The 18,795-nt window shown below is 35.2% G+C and overlaps 1 protein-coding gene across 1 annotated transcript in view; it reads left to right on the top strand.

Annotated features, from left to right (window-relative positions):
* The window catches only part of SRPK1 (SRSF protein kinase 1), a 51,516-nt gene that overhangs the window by 7,887 nt on the left and 24,834 nt on the right, over positions 1-18,795 (top strand). The window contains 4 exon segments of the mRNA XM_004673421.2: positions 15,082-15,200; positions 16,261-16,369; positions 17,042-17,129; positions 18,162-18,249. Coding sequence (XP_004673478.1) covers positions 15,082-15,200; positions 16,261-16,369; positions 17,042-17,129; positions 18,162-18,249 — 404 coding nt within the window.

Here is an 18,795-nt window from a genome sequence, read left to right as displayed (position 1 = left end):
TCCATAGTGGTTGTACTAGTTTGCATTCCCACCAGCAATGCAGGAGAGTTCCTTTTTCTCCACATCCTCGCCAACATTTGTTGTTGCCAGTTGTTTGAAGATGTGCATGGCTGAGTTTTTAAACTTAAAATGTTATCAGTTTTTTTGCATGTTGTAATATGTATAGTTACTTTTATTTATTCTACCTTTGGCCACTTGGATTCTTTTCATGATAATTGAGTCCACTTGAATCAATGTGAGGCATCTTTGAAAACTTTTGTTACCTGATTAGACAATTTGTATATACTTTTACATTTTCTGCCCTAGACTTTTTTCTTTTAAAATGAGAAGTTTTAGATGTGGTACATATATGCAATGGAATATTACTCAGCAAAATAAATAAATAAATAAACACATTCCTTTTGCAGCAACATGGATGGAGCTGGAAAAGATCATGCTTAGTGGAATAAGCCAGAAAGAAAAGGAAAAAACCTGATGGTTTCACTCATAGCAGGAATATAATGGACCAGGCAAGAAAATAATAATAATAATGAACAGCTACATACCAGAGACATTTTATGAAGGTGGAGTGGGGAATGGGATCAAAAACAGTGGGGGAAGAGAAGTGCACTGGACTATGGTGATGGCACACAGGTGATCTGGTGATCGGAAGCCCAAGGGGATTGCAACTGAGATGGGAAAATGCACAAAATGATGTAAAAATAAGCTATTATATTATTCATTTTAAAAATCCTTAAAAATACATAAAGTTAATATTTTTAAAAAGAGACCTTTTAGTGGTATTGGTATTTGGAGGTCTTAATTTAGGCTCTTGGCTCTTAAGGTGTTTGTTTTTACTGAGTTAGTTATTATTTGTAGGCTTTTTGTTTTTATGTGATTCTCTAATGTTCACGTTTTTACTGGTTAGTTATTACTTGTAGGCTTTTTGTTTTTATGTGATTCTCTAATGTTCACAGCTATTTTGATTTTTTAACCATTGTTAGCAGAAGTTACAATGGCTAAAGTGGATTTGAACTACAACCTGCCATTGAGTCTTCAGAAGAGATTTAGACTTTCCTTGACCTCTACTGTATCAAGTACCTTCTCCTGAAGTTCCAGTAAGCACAGTTGTGAAAGAGTCTTGCGATTCTCTGTGCCTTTTAGGAGGCTGAACTTTGGGAATTTAGAAAAGACCCATATATCCACCATGAAACCAGAGTATCCAGTTTTGCGTCTACTTTATCAAGGAATGATTTCAAAAAGTTATTGGAAGCCACAAAATAATTTAAATATACTCTATTTTCAGAGAAGTCAGTGGCGTTCAGCACAAAAGAGTTGGCAGGAGTTAGATAAATAAAATGATGTTCATTTGTATGTGTGCTTTTAGTTTTGTTTTTAAGATTTATTTCTGTGTACAAGAGCTGGGGTGTAAGCCAGAGGTTGGGAGGTGAGTGGATTCACCAGAGACAGATTGGGGAGCAGAACTGACTGAAATACACTGCTAAGGGGAGCAACAGAGCCATGTCATTCGGCTCCCTGGCTGTGGATGGAACTCAAACTGCAGTGGCTGCCGATAGCTTCTTAGTGCTGAGACTTACCCTGCACTACCTGGGAGGCCCCAGTGTGCTTTTGGTTGTATAGATGAAGTTCAGGTATAAGTCATTGCTATTAGGTAGTAAATTTATGGGTGAATTAATTGTCTTGGACAATAGATGGGTATTTTAGGATAGTTCAGTCGTGCCATGAAGTTGTGTAATGTTGATGATCTTTAAGTATTATTTAGGTTGTTCAAATTGAAAATTCTTTATTCTGAATGGGAAGGCAATTTAAAGAAGGCTCCTAATACTTTTGGGAGTGGTCTTGTGAACTTTTATTTCATGAACTACTGGAGTAGCCCTATTTTGTAATTGATAAACTTACGGGTAACTTTACCTTCTCATTCTTTGTTTTTAATGGTGCTGCTCTTGACTGTCCTTTCAACCAGTTTGATCAGAGATGTCAGTTTCTTTCCACTCATATACTTGGTGACGAACCTCTTTGATACTATTTTTCCTTTTCATGACTTCTATGTCTTTAAGAGTAGATTTAAAAGGTATCACACTGAGCGTTTTCCCTTGCTGGTGCTAAGAATATAATGGGAAAGTTAAGTTGCTCATGTTTCCAAGAGTAAGAAAAATATAGGTGTTAAGTTGCTCATGTTTCCAAGAGTAAGAATAATATAGATAGGTGTGTGCTGCTATACCAAAAAAGAAGTAGCTCATTTGAATCACACTGTCCCAGGTTCCAGTTTGCTTCCAACACCACTGTTAGATGAACTTGGACAGTGTCTTTTGACTCCCTGAGTCTGAGTTGCTGATGATGAGGCTCTGAGAATGACATTGCATGTGAGTCCCTACCTCAGTGCTGGGCTGGAGTAAAGTCCTCTGGTGACTACTCCCCCTGCTTTTTCCCTTAGTCTGTATGGATTTGCCTTTGACTTTATGTGACATTTCTTACTGTTCATGTATCAAACTAATGGTTTTAACTCATCTGTTGGAATTTTATACGTGTATCTGTATCACTTCTAGTTTGGAGTATAGTTGCCTAAAGACCAGGGATAGATTTATATTTAATTTGTAATTTAGGCACTCGGAAATTATTGAGTGTTGCCAAAACCCTGCGTTTAGTATAGGATTACTGAATTGAAATTACTACTGAATGTGTCTTAGCAGTTAAATTCAGATAAAATTAGATATGTAAAGGATTATGTAAATTTTCAAAAGGAAGAAATTAATCTGTCAGGAAAAATATATGTACAAAAGGCAGTGGGTGCAGTTTAACATTTATTGAACTCCACTGTGTGTAGACGCTGGGGACTTAAAATGAAAATACTATTTTATCAGGTACTCCAGAAGGGATTCAGTAATGACCTAAACACAGCCTCAGTGGTGTTATAATAACTTAGTGGTTAGTTTAGTTTGCTAGGGTTACTATAACAAAGTACCACAAACTTGGTGGTTTAAATGACTGAAATTTGTTCTTGTTGTTCTGGGATGGAAGCTGGAAGTTCAAAATCAGGTGATAGCAGGGTTAGCTCCTTCTGAGAAATAAGAGAAGGATTTGTCTCAGACCTCTCACCTTTATATTGATGACGATGGCTGCTGTCTCCCTGTGTTATCATTTTCCATATGCTTGTCTCAATCTCTTAAAAAATGTATAAAATTTTTCTCTTTATAAGTACATCTTTTTAATAAAAATACATTTTTAATAAAAATACATTTTGTATTATGATTCATCATAATGACCTCATCATAATTTGCTTACCTCTACAAAGAGTTTATCTCCAAATAGTCACATTCTAAGACACCGGGGGCTGGAGGAGACACCTTTCAACCTATAAAACACAGCCTCTAGAAAGCATTCCTCTAAATTAGGGGATCCTCCAATTCTCCTACCTCTGAGACAGAAATTGAAGGCTGAAATTTAAATAATTTTAAATTATAAGGCTAGTAAATAAACTAACCTTTCTAAGATGCTTTATCCAACCAGCTTGTAGTTTTTCTTTGACAGGCATCAGTTCTTCCCCCCAAGTTTGTTTTATTTTGAATCATTGCAGGTTAAACTCCAACTGTCACCTCTTTATTCCGATGTCACAAACCTATTCACTTAACTTTTCTTTATAGTCCTCATAGACTGCATAGAATTTGTATTAGTTTCCTTGTCATCTCATGCTAGAATGTAAACATGGTGAAGATCCCAAGGGCTTTTTGTTCCCTTCATAGCTGTGCTTTGCAATGTCTTGAAAAATGCTCGGTATACTCAAAGCCCTGCTTTTGTCAGGTCAAACTGCCTCTTAAAGCTCTTGATATCTTTCCACATAAAGCACAGGGGTAGTGGGGGACTGTAGTGGACGTCAGTTGAAGAATGGTGACTAATAACTAAAAGTAAAAGAGAAGGCATTTGGGATAGACAGTGAGCTAAATTGTCTGTCTACATGTGCCTTTACCTTTGGGGAGTGTGAAGAGTAAAAATAAAATGTCAAGTGTGGGGGGAAATAAAGGGACAAGAGAAGATACTTGCAACTGCTGCTATATGAGTCAAGGAAATTCTATAAGGTGGGATCCCCACACCTTTTTTTTTTTTCCCCTCATCATTTTGATTGAGGTAATGGTTGAGGTATGATTTAGGGGTGTAAGTTCAACCTTTTCAGATGTCTCTCACCACAACATGTTCCCCACCAAAATACCCATAATCTTCTGTGACTTTAATACAAACAAGGTCGAGGGAATGGGTTTGGGAGGCAGTGAAAATTCATACCATGTAAGGCTTTGTGGGCCATTGTGCAAACACCTAGCTGGAGTGTGGTGATTACCTAGTAATAGTGCTTTTCTGTCTGTTCTTGGAACAGTTCACTATCGATGCTGGTGGTGCCTGTGGGATTAGGAGGGCACAGCATGCCATCTAGTGGCGGTTTGTCATAAAGGGAGTGAGCATTCCAGAGGATGAGCAGGGCCTGGGGAAGTGTGTCGCCAGCTCAGGTGTATAAAGGGACAATGTCCATGCCAGGAAAAGCCTTTGTTCATGAACTATTCCAGAGAAAGTTACACCTAAGTACATATTTCCTTAGAACAAAGGAGATATATAACCACAATATAATTAGCAACAGGAAATAAAGTGAAGATTTTATTATTCAAGCTAGAGCTTAATCAAATTTTACCAGTTGTTCCAGTCATCCTTCATAGAAAAAAAATCTGGTTTAGCATCTAACCCAGGGGTGGTTGCATTTTGGTTTTGTGTCTTAATCTGAAATAGTTCCATAATTTGCCTTTCTTTCCTGACCTTGATACTTTGGAAGAACATAATCTATTTTCTAGAGTGCCCCACAGTTTGCCTTTGACTCTGTTTCCTAGTGAAGTAAATTGTATCTGTGGTGTATCATATTTGGACACCACTATATATGGTAACATTATTTTTCACCTTTGATTTGTTACCTTTGATCACTTAGTTAAAGTGGTGACTACCATAAAGTTATGGTTTCCCCTTTGCAATTTGCAAGTTATTTGTAGGGAGATACTTGCTGTTTTATTGTTTTATCATCCATTTTGATTCTTACTTAAGACAGTTAAATTAGTAGAGTGACTGCAAAATAGTGAGTATCCAGTTCTGCTATTTCCTTCTGTAGTTATTAGTCAGCATTCTGTTGTTAGGAACTGCCTCATTCACTTATTCATCATCATAATCTTAATTGGTATGAACTAATGGAGTCTGTTTTATTCAGTGATTTTTCATTGGTTACTCATTATTTTGATGTCCAAGTTCTTCTATATTTGGCCCTTTCAAGCTGAGGATAATAAGGATGTGGTAGAACTGCTCTCTCAGGTCATTAAAATGTTATGAAATTATAATGCTTAAAATCGCTATTGATCCTTGAGTAGATCATACAGTGGAATCGAATAAAGAATTTCGAAAGAACCAGGTACGTTGGAATTTAGCACCACAAAAGCAAAGTTATATTTCTGCCCTATTCTTAACAAGGTTAAAGATTTAAACATTAAAAGGGTCCCTACGTATTCATGAAAAAAGGTATGAAAGTTGAAAATAAAATAATCTTGGAGTAGGGCAAACCTAAGGATCACCAAAAACTGTGTATGTAAAGATGGATATATTTTATTCCATAAGAGGAGAAAATATGTGTGGCAAAAAGGGAAAAGTGTCTGAAGCTAAAATCAAACTGAGGTGGGGGGTGTCCTTTTCAACCTATGCTGCATGTGTGATGTTCACTGGACGAGAGTTAAGATTCATTTGTGCGTTTGTACTTCATTTTGAGTTCACCCCACATCCTGGATGGTTTTACTTATTTATTTCGGGAGCTGTGGGATACATTACTGTGGTTTTCTAAATAGCATCCGTACAAAAAGACACACTCAGAAGTGCACACTCCCTCTTCTCTGCTCTTTTCCCATTCTTCCATTGTTACTAAGTTTTGGGGTTACTTTACCTATGTTTCTTTTTGCCTAAACAGGTGTGCTTTGCTTTTTAATGCCCTTTTCTTTATTACATGCAAAGGTGACATTGCAAATCATCCTTTACGCTGGCTTTTTCCTTTTAACAGTATGTCCTAGTTGTATCACTCCCTGTTAGGCCCTGAAAACTTATCCAGACTTTATATGCCAGTTGCATAGTACTCAGTTGTGTGGTCTGCCACATGGTGTGTTTAACCATTTCACAGATGGGCACCAAGGTTGTTGTCAATATTTACATTACAAAATAAATCCATAAAACTGTGGTTTAACAATTGTGAAACTGTTACCTTCCAGCCTTCCAGGGTCGATTCTTAGAAGTGGGGTTGCTGATTTGCAGCAAGATTTTTTTACTAAGTATTTTTAGGTATTTCAGCAGGATTGTACTATCTGCTTTCTCCCCCAGCAAAATACAAGAGTGCCTATTTCCCAGTAGCTTCATCAGCAGAATATTATTAATTTTGGGCAGTCTGATATGTCGGAAATGGTATCACAGTGTCTTAATACACATTACTCTAACTTATGGTGAGTTTGAAATTTTTTTTCATATGTGTAGGAGGCCATTTTTACTTTATTTTTGTGAATTGTCTTTCCCACTCAACTGTATTTTGAAAAAAATTAATCCTTTAGCAAATTGGAAAGTGATAACATGTAATTCTCTTCTGCATTCACTAACCGCTGACATTTCACCATATTTTCGTCTGTATATCTCTTTATAAGATATACACCTTCAGCTTTGAGTTTTGGCAAATGTATATATCCATGAAAGCGTCATCATAATCTAAGTTTAAGAAGTTTTCTTGTACCCAGAACTTTCTTTATGCTTCTTCACAGTCCCTTCTATACCTCTGGACTCAGGCAATGACTATTATATTTTACACTTACAGACCAGTTCACAATTTTTCTAGAATTTCATACAAGTTAAATTTTGGGGGGACATGACTTTTTTTCACACAATATAATGACTTATGAGAGAATCCACATTATGTTTGTGTTTATCAGTTTATTTTTACTGTTGCATGCATGTTACTTTATACAATTTTTTTATTCATTGCCCCTTTTTTTGGAGATTCATTTATGCATACAAGAACTGGGGTAAGCCAGAGGTGCAGGGGGCAAGAGAATTCACCAGAGACAGAGCGGGGAGCAGCACAGGCAGGCTGACTGAAACACACTGCTGAGGGGAGCAGTGGGCAAGACAGGAAAGGTCTACTGGGCCATGTGCGTCACCTCCTTGGCTGAGAATCAAACTGGTGCTGCACTGGCTGAGGATAGCCACCATGGAGAGCCCCTCCATTGACTTTCTGATAATCATGTGGGTTATTTCTAGTTTGGGACTTTCTGAATAAAGCTGTCTCCATAGTCATTCTATTGCTAAAGTTGCAGATGTTGTAACTCATCCCCTGTAAACACTGTACAAATCTCCTAAAACTTAACCTTCCTATCATAATTGTAATTTCATTATTTTCTCTAGGAATATAATCAGTATCACCTAATATTCAAATCTCATTTATATTTTCCCAGTAGTGCTAAATTTTATTTTTATCTCATGTTGGATCTAGAATTTCGTCAAGATTTAAACATTGAGTTTAGTTAGGTCTCTTCATCCTTAATGTCTCTTTGGTTCCTGTACAATACAAAAATATTTTCAGATTTGTTACATTTCTCCTGCCCTAGACGGGAACCATCCATTTCTCTGAAGAACCACCCTTGTTTGTAGTGAGGACTTATATTTTGAAACTAACATCAAGATGCTGGTTCTGTTCATATGTTACTAGGCCCTTTCAGCAGACCTAGTGGACACAGTTCACAAAATACATTTAAATGTAGATACACATATTTTTCATGGTTATGAGAAACCATATTGATGATGTTATGGTGAAATTGGAACCCTTGTGTATTGCTAATGAGAATGTAAATTTTCACAGCTAACCTGCAAAATTTGAATTCCTTCAAATAAAAAATAAATATATATGTAATTCATGGTACTTCTGATCAGATATACTACAGTTTTATTGACCTTTCTCCATTCCGTATTTGTACATTCCTTTCCTTTCCTTTTTCCTGGTTGATAGAGTGTGTGAATGTGTAGATATGATTGTTAAAGAAAGTGAAACATTGTTCCTTTTTTCTTTATTCTTTTCCTTTCTTTCAAGATATGTAAAAATAACTTAAAAGATTACACACAATGGTCAATACCAAATTAACTAATAATTTCAGAATTTCTTTGTAGTTCTTTAAGTACTCAGAAATACCCTGATGAAGGGTATGCAGTCAGACAGCTGTCCATAATTTAATATATAGTGTTTGTTTTTTCTTCTGTGATATTAAGTTTTAGGATCCTCCCCTCTTTTTCCTTTCATTTCATTAAAGCATGTATATAGTTCAAGAAGTCTGTTTCCATTCCATTTTGTTCCCAACACCGCATAACAATTTCTTTCATTTTTTAATCCTTTTTTGGTAAATATAAGCAAATATATATATATATACATAATTTTCCTGTTTACCTTCTACTTAAGAAAGCAAGCATATATTCTTTTGTACTATGTTTTTTTCCCCCTAGTCTATTCTGGAAATCACTCCATAAGTCCTTAAAGATCATCCTCATTTTTTTCTATGTATTCCCAGGTATTTTCAAGTTCTTACTTTCCTGTAAAGAAGCCACAACTGGAAAGTATATGGTGTGTGTGAGAATGTGTAGATATGATTGTTAAAGAAAGTGACTTCCTCATCAGGTTGGCAAAGAACAAAAAGTTAATATTTTATTGAAAAAAGAAATGGAGAAACAGGCAGTCATACATTGCCAATGACAGTGTAAATAGGCATAACATATGAAGGTCACTTCAGCAGGATGTATCAAAAAGTAAACTGCAAATACACTTTGGCCTAGCATTTCCTTTTGTAAGAACTTAATTACATTGATACACATAAGCATGTGGGGGGAAATTAAGTACAAGGTTATTCAAGTAGCATTTTTGAAATTGGAAGAAAATGTCCAGAGGGCATGGCGCCTGTCTATTAAAAACAAAGCACCTGCAGGACCTCTCTAGTGGCACAGGGAGTTAAGTCTCAGCACTATGAAGCTCACCACAGCCACTTCATGAGCTAGATCCCCAGCCAGGGAACTGACGCACATGGTGTGGCAGACCTCTCCTGTCTCGCCTGCTGCTCCCCTAGGCAGTGGATGTCAGAAGATCTGCCTATTCTGCTCCCCATTCTGTCTCTGGTGAATCTCTCACCCCCATACCTCTGGCCTGTACCCCAGTTCTTATGTGCATAAATAAATATTTTTTTTTAAAAAAGCACCTGCATCTCTATATAAGGAATGATTTCCAAGGTGTTGTGCTAAAGGAAAAGAAAACTCTGAACAGTAATTAAACATAATTAAACATGTGTGCATGTACAAACATATTTTCATATGCAGAATGATACAGAAACTTATCCCCTTTGGAGAAGTGAAAAAGGAGATGAAAAAAATTGTACTTTATTTGAACTGTTTATTTTACATAAAACAAGGAAACAACTCATAAAATTTTGTGCAGGTATTGTTTGTTTTAATAAATAAAAGCATAGTTGTATCAACTTTCCATTACTACCGCCTGCCATCTACATTTTCTGGTAACTAAATGATTAACACAAAGTCACTTTTTGTGATAGCCTGATAAGTAAGGTCAGTAAGGTTCACAGCTTCACGGTGATCTCAACAAACCAGCCATGTATTGGATTCATATTTTGAACCATATCATTTGGTGATCAGAGGTGGTATTTTTAAAATAAGATATTTAAGATACACTGAAAAAAATTACATCCTGTACAGCTTACTAAGACATGACCACACAGCCAGTGCCTGTGTGCACTCCTCCTGTATAGTATCCCCATTACTGATGAATCCTAAATGTGTTCTGTATTTTTTTTGTCAGCTTTTGTTATTGAGATATAATTGACATATATAACATTGTATACATTTAAGATGTGCAATAGTATTGATTTGTATGTTACAAAGTTAGGTAACTCCTGTTACACACATACTTATTCTAGTGATAGAAAATTAAGATCTAGTCTCTTAACTAGTCGATGTTTTTGCAAAAAGAGATTTGTTGTCTTTAATCGCTGTACTGTTTATTAGGCTCCAGGACTTATTTACTAGTTGCAGTTCAGTATTTCTTTATATTTTAGCTATATATGGGCCATTTTGTTTCTTTAATTAGGTTGAAATGGTATTATGGTATGTATTCTCCATCATGCAGTTTCGCTTTATCTTATGTTTGTGCAAGCCGCTCATGTTAATGCATGCAACTCATTGGTTTTCACTGTAAAGTATATTTTATTGTATCAGAATATCATAATTTACCCATTCTCTCTTAATGGATATTTAGTTGTTTTCTGTTTTTGGTTATTATAAGCAATTATGCTATGAATATGATGGCACCTGCTTCTAACTGCTTCTTTTAGGTCATTCATAACAGTATAGTTCATGAGAACCAAAAATAAAAACAACCCAAATGTTCATCAGCTGAGGGGTAGACAAATAAAATATGGTATATTCATGTGCTGGTATCTTATTCATAAAAAGGAATGAAATACTATAGATCTACAACATAAATGAACCCTGAAAACTGTATACTAAAAGTGAAAGAGGCCATAAAAGACAACATATCATGTGGATTCCAGATGTCCAAGAAATGCTTAGAGTGGATTCTAGCATCTGGGGGAAACATAAAATGGTGAACCATTGCTAATGTGTTTGAGGGATCTTTTAGGAAGGAGGTAATTGTGAAAATGTTCCAAATTTAAGGTTATGGCAAGATTATACAACTCTAAATACTGAATTATATACTTTAGGTGAATGAACTAATAACATGTAAATTATCTCATGAAAAAATGTAAAAATTATTTCTAAGGCAGTGTTTGCAAACCCAAGCCACAAATAGGTTATAAGCCAGTTTAGTGGCTCACTAACAGACTTGGCTTTTGTTAATTACTTTTTTTTTTTTTTTTCACATAAGAGCTGGGGTGTAGGCCAGAGTGTGGGAAAGGGGTGAGAAGATTTCACCAGAGAGTGGGTGGTGCGCAGAACAGGCAGATCTACCGAAATACATTGCTGAGGGGAGCCCTGGCCCAGGCCAGGAGAGGTCTGCTGCACCTGTGGGTCACATCCCTTGTCAGGGATTGAACTCACGCTGCAGTGGCTGGGATTAGCTTCATTATGCTGAGATTTAACTAACCCTTGTACTCCCAAGGAGGATCCAAACTTGGTTTTTAAAATGAAGTAGTGAGAGCCCACATCACTAAATGGAATATTTATGGAACATTTAAGTGAAAACTCATAGGTTGCCTGCTCTTTCTAGTGAACATACACTGTTTGCCCACAAAAGACTTAGTAAATTTTTGTTTGTTTCTCTGGCTTTACTATTTATTTATTTGGAGAAAGGAGGATTAGGAAATAGGATTACACCAGAAATGCAATCAGTATTGAAAGGCTCTTTAGAGAGCCAGAAGAAAGATCCCTACTGGTTTGACTTGTATCATCTCTTTGTTCATACTGGAACACATTTGTGTCACATCTAGCCTAGGGAGTATGAGAAAATCAAACTAGCAAGCTTTACCACTGCTTCTGTCCATTTTTTATTGGGTTGTTTTCTTTTTGTTAGATTGTATCAGTTCTTTGTAGATCTTGGCTATCTGCCTGTTATATGTATGATGTACAAATATTTTCTGCTATTCAGTTGGGTTTCTTTTTGTTTTAAAGATAGTATTTTTTAATTGTGCAGAAAAGTTTTAGTTTATTTTAGTCCCAGTTTTTTCAGTTCTCTCTTTTCTTTTCCTTGCTGTTGGAGACAAATCCACAGACATCACTGAAGCCTGTGTAGGAAGAGTGTTTTTGCCCGTTTTCTTCTATGTATTTTATGGTTTCCGACCTTACAGCCACATTTTTTAAATCCATTTTTAGTTAATTTTTGTGTAACATGCTGAGCTTTAGTTCTTTTATATGTGGTTGTCCAGTTCCCCCAGCACCATTTATTAAAGAGGTTTTTTCCTTTCTCCAAAATATATTTTTGTTTGCAGGCTAACTGTCCGTTTAGGTGTAGGTCTATTTTCAGCTCTCTATTCAATTCCATGTTTTTATGTGTATTTGTTTTTGTTCTAGTACCATGTTGCTTGGATTATTGTATTTTTGTATTATAGTTTGAAGTCTGGGCCATTCTTCCTCTTATTTTGGTCCTGATTGCCTTGTCTGTTCAGGATCTTTTGTGGTTCCATAAGAACTTTGTTTTCTTTGACACATTTCATTGAAACTTTGATAGGGATTGCATTGACTGCATACTGCTTTGGTTAAAATGAACTTTTAAACAATGTTAATTGTTCTAATCCATGAGTAAGGAATATCTGTCATTTTGTGGACTTATTTCTATTTCTTTTAACAATATCTTCGTTTTCATTGAATAGGTCTTTCATCATCTTCTTTACATTTACTTCCCCACATTTAGTTCTAATTGATGTAAGTTGGATTGCTTTTCTTCATTTTTTCCTCTACAGTGTGTGCATATAGGAAGGGAACTGATTTTTGTATATTGACTTTATAATCTGCCACTTTGCTGAACTGATTATTGTTTCATTGTTCTTACAGGGATTTTCTATTTATATTTTATGTCACCTGCTTTACTTGCACTTTTCCAATATGGAATTCTTTTCATGCCTTACTCTTAATTACTCCAGCTAGGATTTCAGTACTGTGTTCAGTATTGGTAAATGTGGACATTCTATACCAGATCCTAGAGTAAAAACTCTCTTTTATGCCATTGAGAATGATGTTAGCTATGGATTTGTCATATGTGGCCTTTATTATGTTGAGGTATGTTCCACCCCCATTTTTTAGGGTTCTTATCATAAATGGATGTTGAATATTATCACATGTCTTTTTCCATTATCCATATGATTATATTGTTTTTTCATCTTTCCTTTTGTTGATGTCATAAATTACAATGGTTGATTTTCCTGTCTCGCTGGAATAAATCTTACTTGGCCGTGGTGTATCATACATTTAGTGCATTGTTGAATTTACAGTTTGCTAAGATTTTGTTGAGGATTTTTGCATCTTTGTTCATCAGGGATATTGGTCTGTTGTTTTCTTCTTTTTGTGTGTGGTTTCTGGTGTGGTAACGGGGTAATATTGACCTCTTAAAGATGTATTTGTATGTATTCCCTCTTTCTCAAATTTGTGAGGATTTTGGGAAGGACACATCTCGTCAGTAGTGAGAGTGATTTGCAGATCAGCTTGTGTCTGGGTTTTCAGATCCACACCTCTAGTCTGCAAGCCTGACTTTTAGCACCATTTCATTCTGTCTGTTCAAGTTCCAAGAGAGGTCTTGGAAGAACCTCCAGGCTCTCAGCATTGTCTTCTTCACTGGAGACCTTGCTCACCTGGCTTATTACCCCAACATCTTCATGCACATCACTCCACAATTAGGAATGTGTTTCCACACTAAGTAGCTCTTTCCGTTCCATGGCCTTCCCAGTGCAGAGGTAGGGGTTTGAGCCACTGGTTCCCACTCCAGCCACAATACGTGCTTCTTTTTACCCACCTTTTGTTGAATAGAGTTGAATTTCCTCAGTGTCTCTTAACGTTGCAGTCAGCTTTGGTCTCTGATGTCCAGGAGTTCCTCTGGTTTCACCCCAAGTCACAGACTAGTGCAGGGTCCCTGTGGATGACTTTAGGCGACCCTCCTTGCAGTAAAACAGGGAATGTTTTCAATGCAAATGAGCACATTGAGTCATGCAATTTTATAGCTACTTTTGTGTTGTCGAAAAGACAAAAAAAGTACTAAGAATTGAAGCAAGTTTGAATGGCAACCAAAAATATAAAACTGAATCATTAGTTATGCTCACAAGATATTTCTTAAATCTTAGTCGCACATATAACTGGTTTTATTATAAAATATTTTCTGTTAAAGGGAATCTTTGGGAAAAATGATGAAAGGGTACATAAATGTTGAAAACAGGAGTCAGAAATGCCATTCCCTACTGCAGCTATTGAAAGGATACTGAGTACCCTGCTTCTTTTGCTTAAAACTTAATGAAACAGTTTGAGAGCAAGTCTTTTTGCTTTCTGAGCTTTTCAGTGTGCAAAAGTTTTGATGTGGCTAATTGATGACATGTGGAGAAAAGGATTCAATAAAAATTTAATACATAGTAAATAAAATATTTTTACTTGTGAAGCTAGTTTTCTGAACTTGGCCTACTTAAATGCTGGAGTCCCATATGTGCCTGAAGACATAATATAACCCTGTTAAGAAAAGTCATTCTACTTTAATAATCCTAAAATCCTAAAAAACGATTCATGGCCACCACTGGAAGTAAATAGTCTAAAATGTTAATATTTGTTTCAGAATACAGGTATTTTAAAACAATAGTTTTCCAGATTTTCTCACTTAGCATGTTACTGTAATTAGAGAGACTGTTTCTCTACCTAGTAGTTTTAACTGTAGGGAAATTATTCATAATGTACAATATACATTATTCCAAAATTCTCAACAATTTAGAAGCAAGTTAAAGCCCATCTGAGTAGTGTGTGCCCAATTAAGTGCTGATAATTCTAAGAAATGTGTAAGAAGAGGTTGCATAGGAACAAGTAAAAAGGGCTTACAATATAGTAGGAAAAGAAGGATACATGTATATTTTTGGTTTGTTTTACTTGGGGTGGGGTTTTTGTCTTTTATTTGAAGTAACTTTGGTTTATAACGTATTTTTGGAGATATGTCATTATTACTTCAAGTGTATTTTTTATTAGAATACTGTAGGAAAGTCCACTAGTTTTATCAGTGGTTATACTTGGATATTGAGATTCATATAATTTCCCTTTGTCCTTTATTATATTTTCCAAATTTTATTTAACCATTGTGTATTGACTTTAAAAAGTAGCATTTTCTTTTTAATTGTATTTCCTTAACGTGAGAAGTAACAAAAGCTAATATTTTCCTACTCTTCCATTACATAATATTCGGTTACTATTATTTTAAGCTGGAGGAATTTTGACAATGACATTTTCTTAAAGTTGTGTTTTTTCCTCTCCGTGTGGAATGAACACGTTTGTATTATTTCTTAGACCTGAAACACAACACCGAGGCTCTGCTCCCCATTCTGAGAGTGACCTACCAGAGCAGGAAGAGGAGATTCTGGGATCTGATGATGATGAACAGGAGGATCCCAATGACTATTGCAAAGGTAAGGCTAAGTAAGACATGCCCATCTGTGTGCAGTTTCTCATTCGAATGCTGGATTTACTGGCAGAACAGTCTTGATGATTCCTTGCTTATTGCATCCTTTTCTCCAAGAATAGTGATGCTCTTAGTTCTACCTAATTTATTAGGACTTAGTTCTATTCAGTCTGTTTTTCACCCTTTTTTGTTTTTAAGAGTGCTCATTTATATTTACTTTAGAAATTTTCAAAAATAATAGTAAACAAAAGATAAGTAAAAGTCTTCTGTTAAATGCTGTCATCCATAAATAATCTATAACATTTTGAAACGTAGACTTTTGAAGCACTTTGTTTTTCCTCATCGTGATGCCTAGAAAGGTAGGGCAAACTGAATTACAGATACAGATACTTAAGCTGTTGTAGATTGCCTGATTTCTTTTAAGCTTCTTCATGAGATTTTCTAGGATTCTTGGGTAAGCGTTTATAAATAAGGGAGCTTGTGTTACCATCAAGGAGGAGAACCTACTCCACCTTAATCTCAGCAGGTAAAGATAGATGTTAAAATATCTTGATTCCTGCCACTGATGGCAGCCTTTTCAGGCTTTTCTGAGTTCAGTTTTGGTTTTTAGAGAAGCAGTTTTTTTTTTTGTTTTTGTTTTTTTTTTTAGTTAAATAAATGGAAGTATTAACCTTCCCTCCTGGGGGGAAAAAATTTTATATCTGAAATTGCAGATATAAATAAATTTATGTTTAGCTAAATATATTGGAGTATTATGAATTGGGAGAATTTTGTGCTGGACACCTTATTTTTGTTTGAGGATGATTTTTTTTTTTTAAATCTACCAGTGCTTATCCTACAAGGCATTACTTGTTCACTGTAAATCATTAATCCTACTCTCAAGGGTTTTTTTTGTTTTGTTTTGGGCAACATGAACTCAGTCGTACTGTTGCTTGCTTGGTTTCAAATTTTCTTCTATAGAGTTATTATAGAGAAGATGACATTTTTAATTGCTAATTGAAAAATTGCCTGTCAGATACCTTTTCTTACTAAGTGAGTGACTATTTTCCTCCTATTATTTCTTCCAGGAGGTTATCATCTTGTGAAAATTGGAGATCTTTTCAATGGGAGATATCATGTGATCCGAAAGTTGGGATGGGGACACTTTTCAACAGTGTGGTTATCATGGGATATTCAGTAAGTTTAGTTGTCCTGCAAAAGAATTAGTTAGGTGATGCCTAAGTGTTTTTGTCCTCTATTTTTCAAGATTATACTGACATCAGTCTAACTGTAGATATTTCTTAGAATTTTGTTGTTAATCTTTGTTCTTGAAAAATGACTTACCTCTGGTGAAGAAGTACTAAGAGATAGTCATTAAATTAGTATCAGTAAATCACTTGCAACTCTCAAATTTAAAATATTACTGATTTTCAATGAAATGAAATTGTTGGTACTGATTTTCAATGAAAGTATGGGATATATAAATTTCATTTTTTCATTGCACAGAGTTGAATTTTGACCTTTTAGCTTTTGCCACATAGATACACAGAGGAGTACTTAAGATTTGGTAAAGTTTCCCCTCTTATTTATCCCCATTTTATGGCTTTATATTTAAGGAGACATTCAGAAGGTAGATTTAACTTCATGTTTGATGACTGACAATACCTGAAAACAGGTTTTCTACTTCATATAATTTAAATCTGGCTTGTCAGTGCCATTAACAGGTATACAAGTGCTCCCAATAGAAATAGTCTGAGTACTGAATTAGTATTTGTAGTTTTGGTCACTGTTTCCCACTTAGAGCTAAATCTTAGCTTCCTAAAGTAAGGGCAGTGCATTTAGTCTTAATTGCCTGTGTTTGTTTCTTAGGGGGAAGAAGTTTGTGGCAATGAAAGTAGTTAAAAGTGCTGAACATTATACTGAAACAGCACTAGATGAAATTCGCTTGCTGAAATCAGTGAGTATTAGATCATGTGTATGTACTGCAAAATATTATAAAAGTTTTACTGAAGTAAGACCTACCCAGTTTACACTCTTTAGAATGGTTAACTTCTGCTGTAAAGTTCCAGCATCCTTAAAAGAGGAAGATAACAATATTGACACATTCTGTGCTTGTGGTAGGGAACTGGTGGAATATGCTGCTCTGGGAATTTTCCCTACATATATACCAGAAAAACTTGCAAATAAACAAAAATGTTCATTGACTGTATGTATGTCTCAGGTAACACAAAGAATATTTTTCTTTCCCATTATGGTTAAAAGGAAAATTGTGTGAATAAGCATGTAATACCTGCTTCATATTTCAAAATATTATATAATATAAAATTACCACATTCTCTTGATACCTGGAACTTAGATAAATTCTACCAAAAACTTATTTTCAGTTTTGCTATAAATAAGAAAGATACTAGAAGGCGCTTACGTTCAGAAAACCTGAGTTTTGAACCAGCACTTTCCCAATAAATCCTCCAGCTCATCATTGTATTTCTTAGCCTTAGATTTTTCATTTGTAAAATGTGGATGTTGGGCCAGGAGATACATAAGGAAGTACTTTTCAGAGGACCAGTTTGTGACAAGATAAGGAACTCTTGCCCCAAAGTAAATCAATATACTGCTTTCTTGACAAAGTTTTTCTTTGAAAATGTTAACTGCAGTTAATGTGTAACTGAATTTTGCATACTGCAAAGCTTCCTAATTCCTCATAGCCTAGTAACCTGCTAATAATTTGGGAGTGACACTTTGAGTAGCAGCAAAATGGTTCTAGTAGAATAATAGTTCTTGTTGGCTGTAGTTCCTTTTGTGAATTGCCTATTTTCAGTTCTTGCCTGTTTGAGCTCCTAAAAATTTAGATGTTTTTCTTTTACATTTGTATAAGCTTGCTCTTGAAGTAAATAATCCTTTGTTGTATTTCCACAGGTATTCCCTCTCCCACCATTTACCTTAGTTCCACACTTTCCTTTGGCTAAATGTTGTCTCTTTCCCACTATAGGTTCGCAATTCAGACCCTAATGATCCAAGTAGAGAAATGGTGGTTCAACTGCTTGATGACTTTAAAATATCAGGAGTTAATGGAACACGTATCCTTTGAAGAACCTGTTTTAAAATGAATCATGAACTAATTAAAACCCAAAGAAAGGAACCAGATTTTATATAGATAGTATGGTTCTTTTCTCAAACTAAACTACAATCGGATTTATTTTTATTATAAACTTCTGAACACAGATGTAAATCAAATTTGTGTTTGTATGTTATGATTCTTTAGCGTATTGCTTTAGATGTTTTTATCTTTTTAGGTAAATTAAAGTCAAAATTTTTTTAGAAGATAGCCTTGTATTTTCTAAAAATACAAGGTAAAGTTTCTTTTGTTTTCAGTTAACATAAGTTTTAGTCAACTTAATTTTTCATGATAAATATGGGATAAACAAGAATTTAAGCCATTTAATAATTTACCTGGCTTGAACATTGAAGAGGTTGTATGATGTATATCATGCTTAGAATCTTATTCCTATAGTCGCATCATACATGAAAAAAAAAGAAAAAAGAGTTGTCTTATGTCTTTACCTTATTTCTGGAGGTGAGAGGGACCTTAGCTTATGTTTTTCCACAAGTTGATTTCAGAATTA

This window comes from Condylura cristata, unplaced genomic scaffold (assembly GCF_000260355.1).
Source record: "Condylura cristata isolate star-nosed mole 26May11 unplaced genomic scaffold, ConCri1.0 scaffold00001, whole genome shotgun sequence".
In the NCBI taxonomy this organism is placed as follows: domain Eukaryota; kingdom Metazoa; phylum Chordata; class Mammalia; order Eulipotyphla; family Talpidae; genus Condylura; species Condylura cristata.
This window is presented reverse-complemented; position numbering and strand designations above follow the sequence as displayed.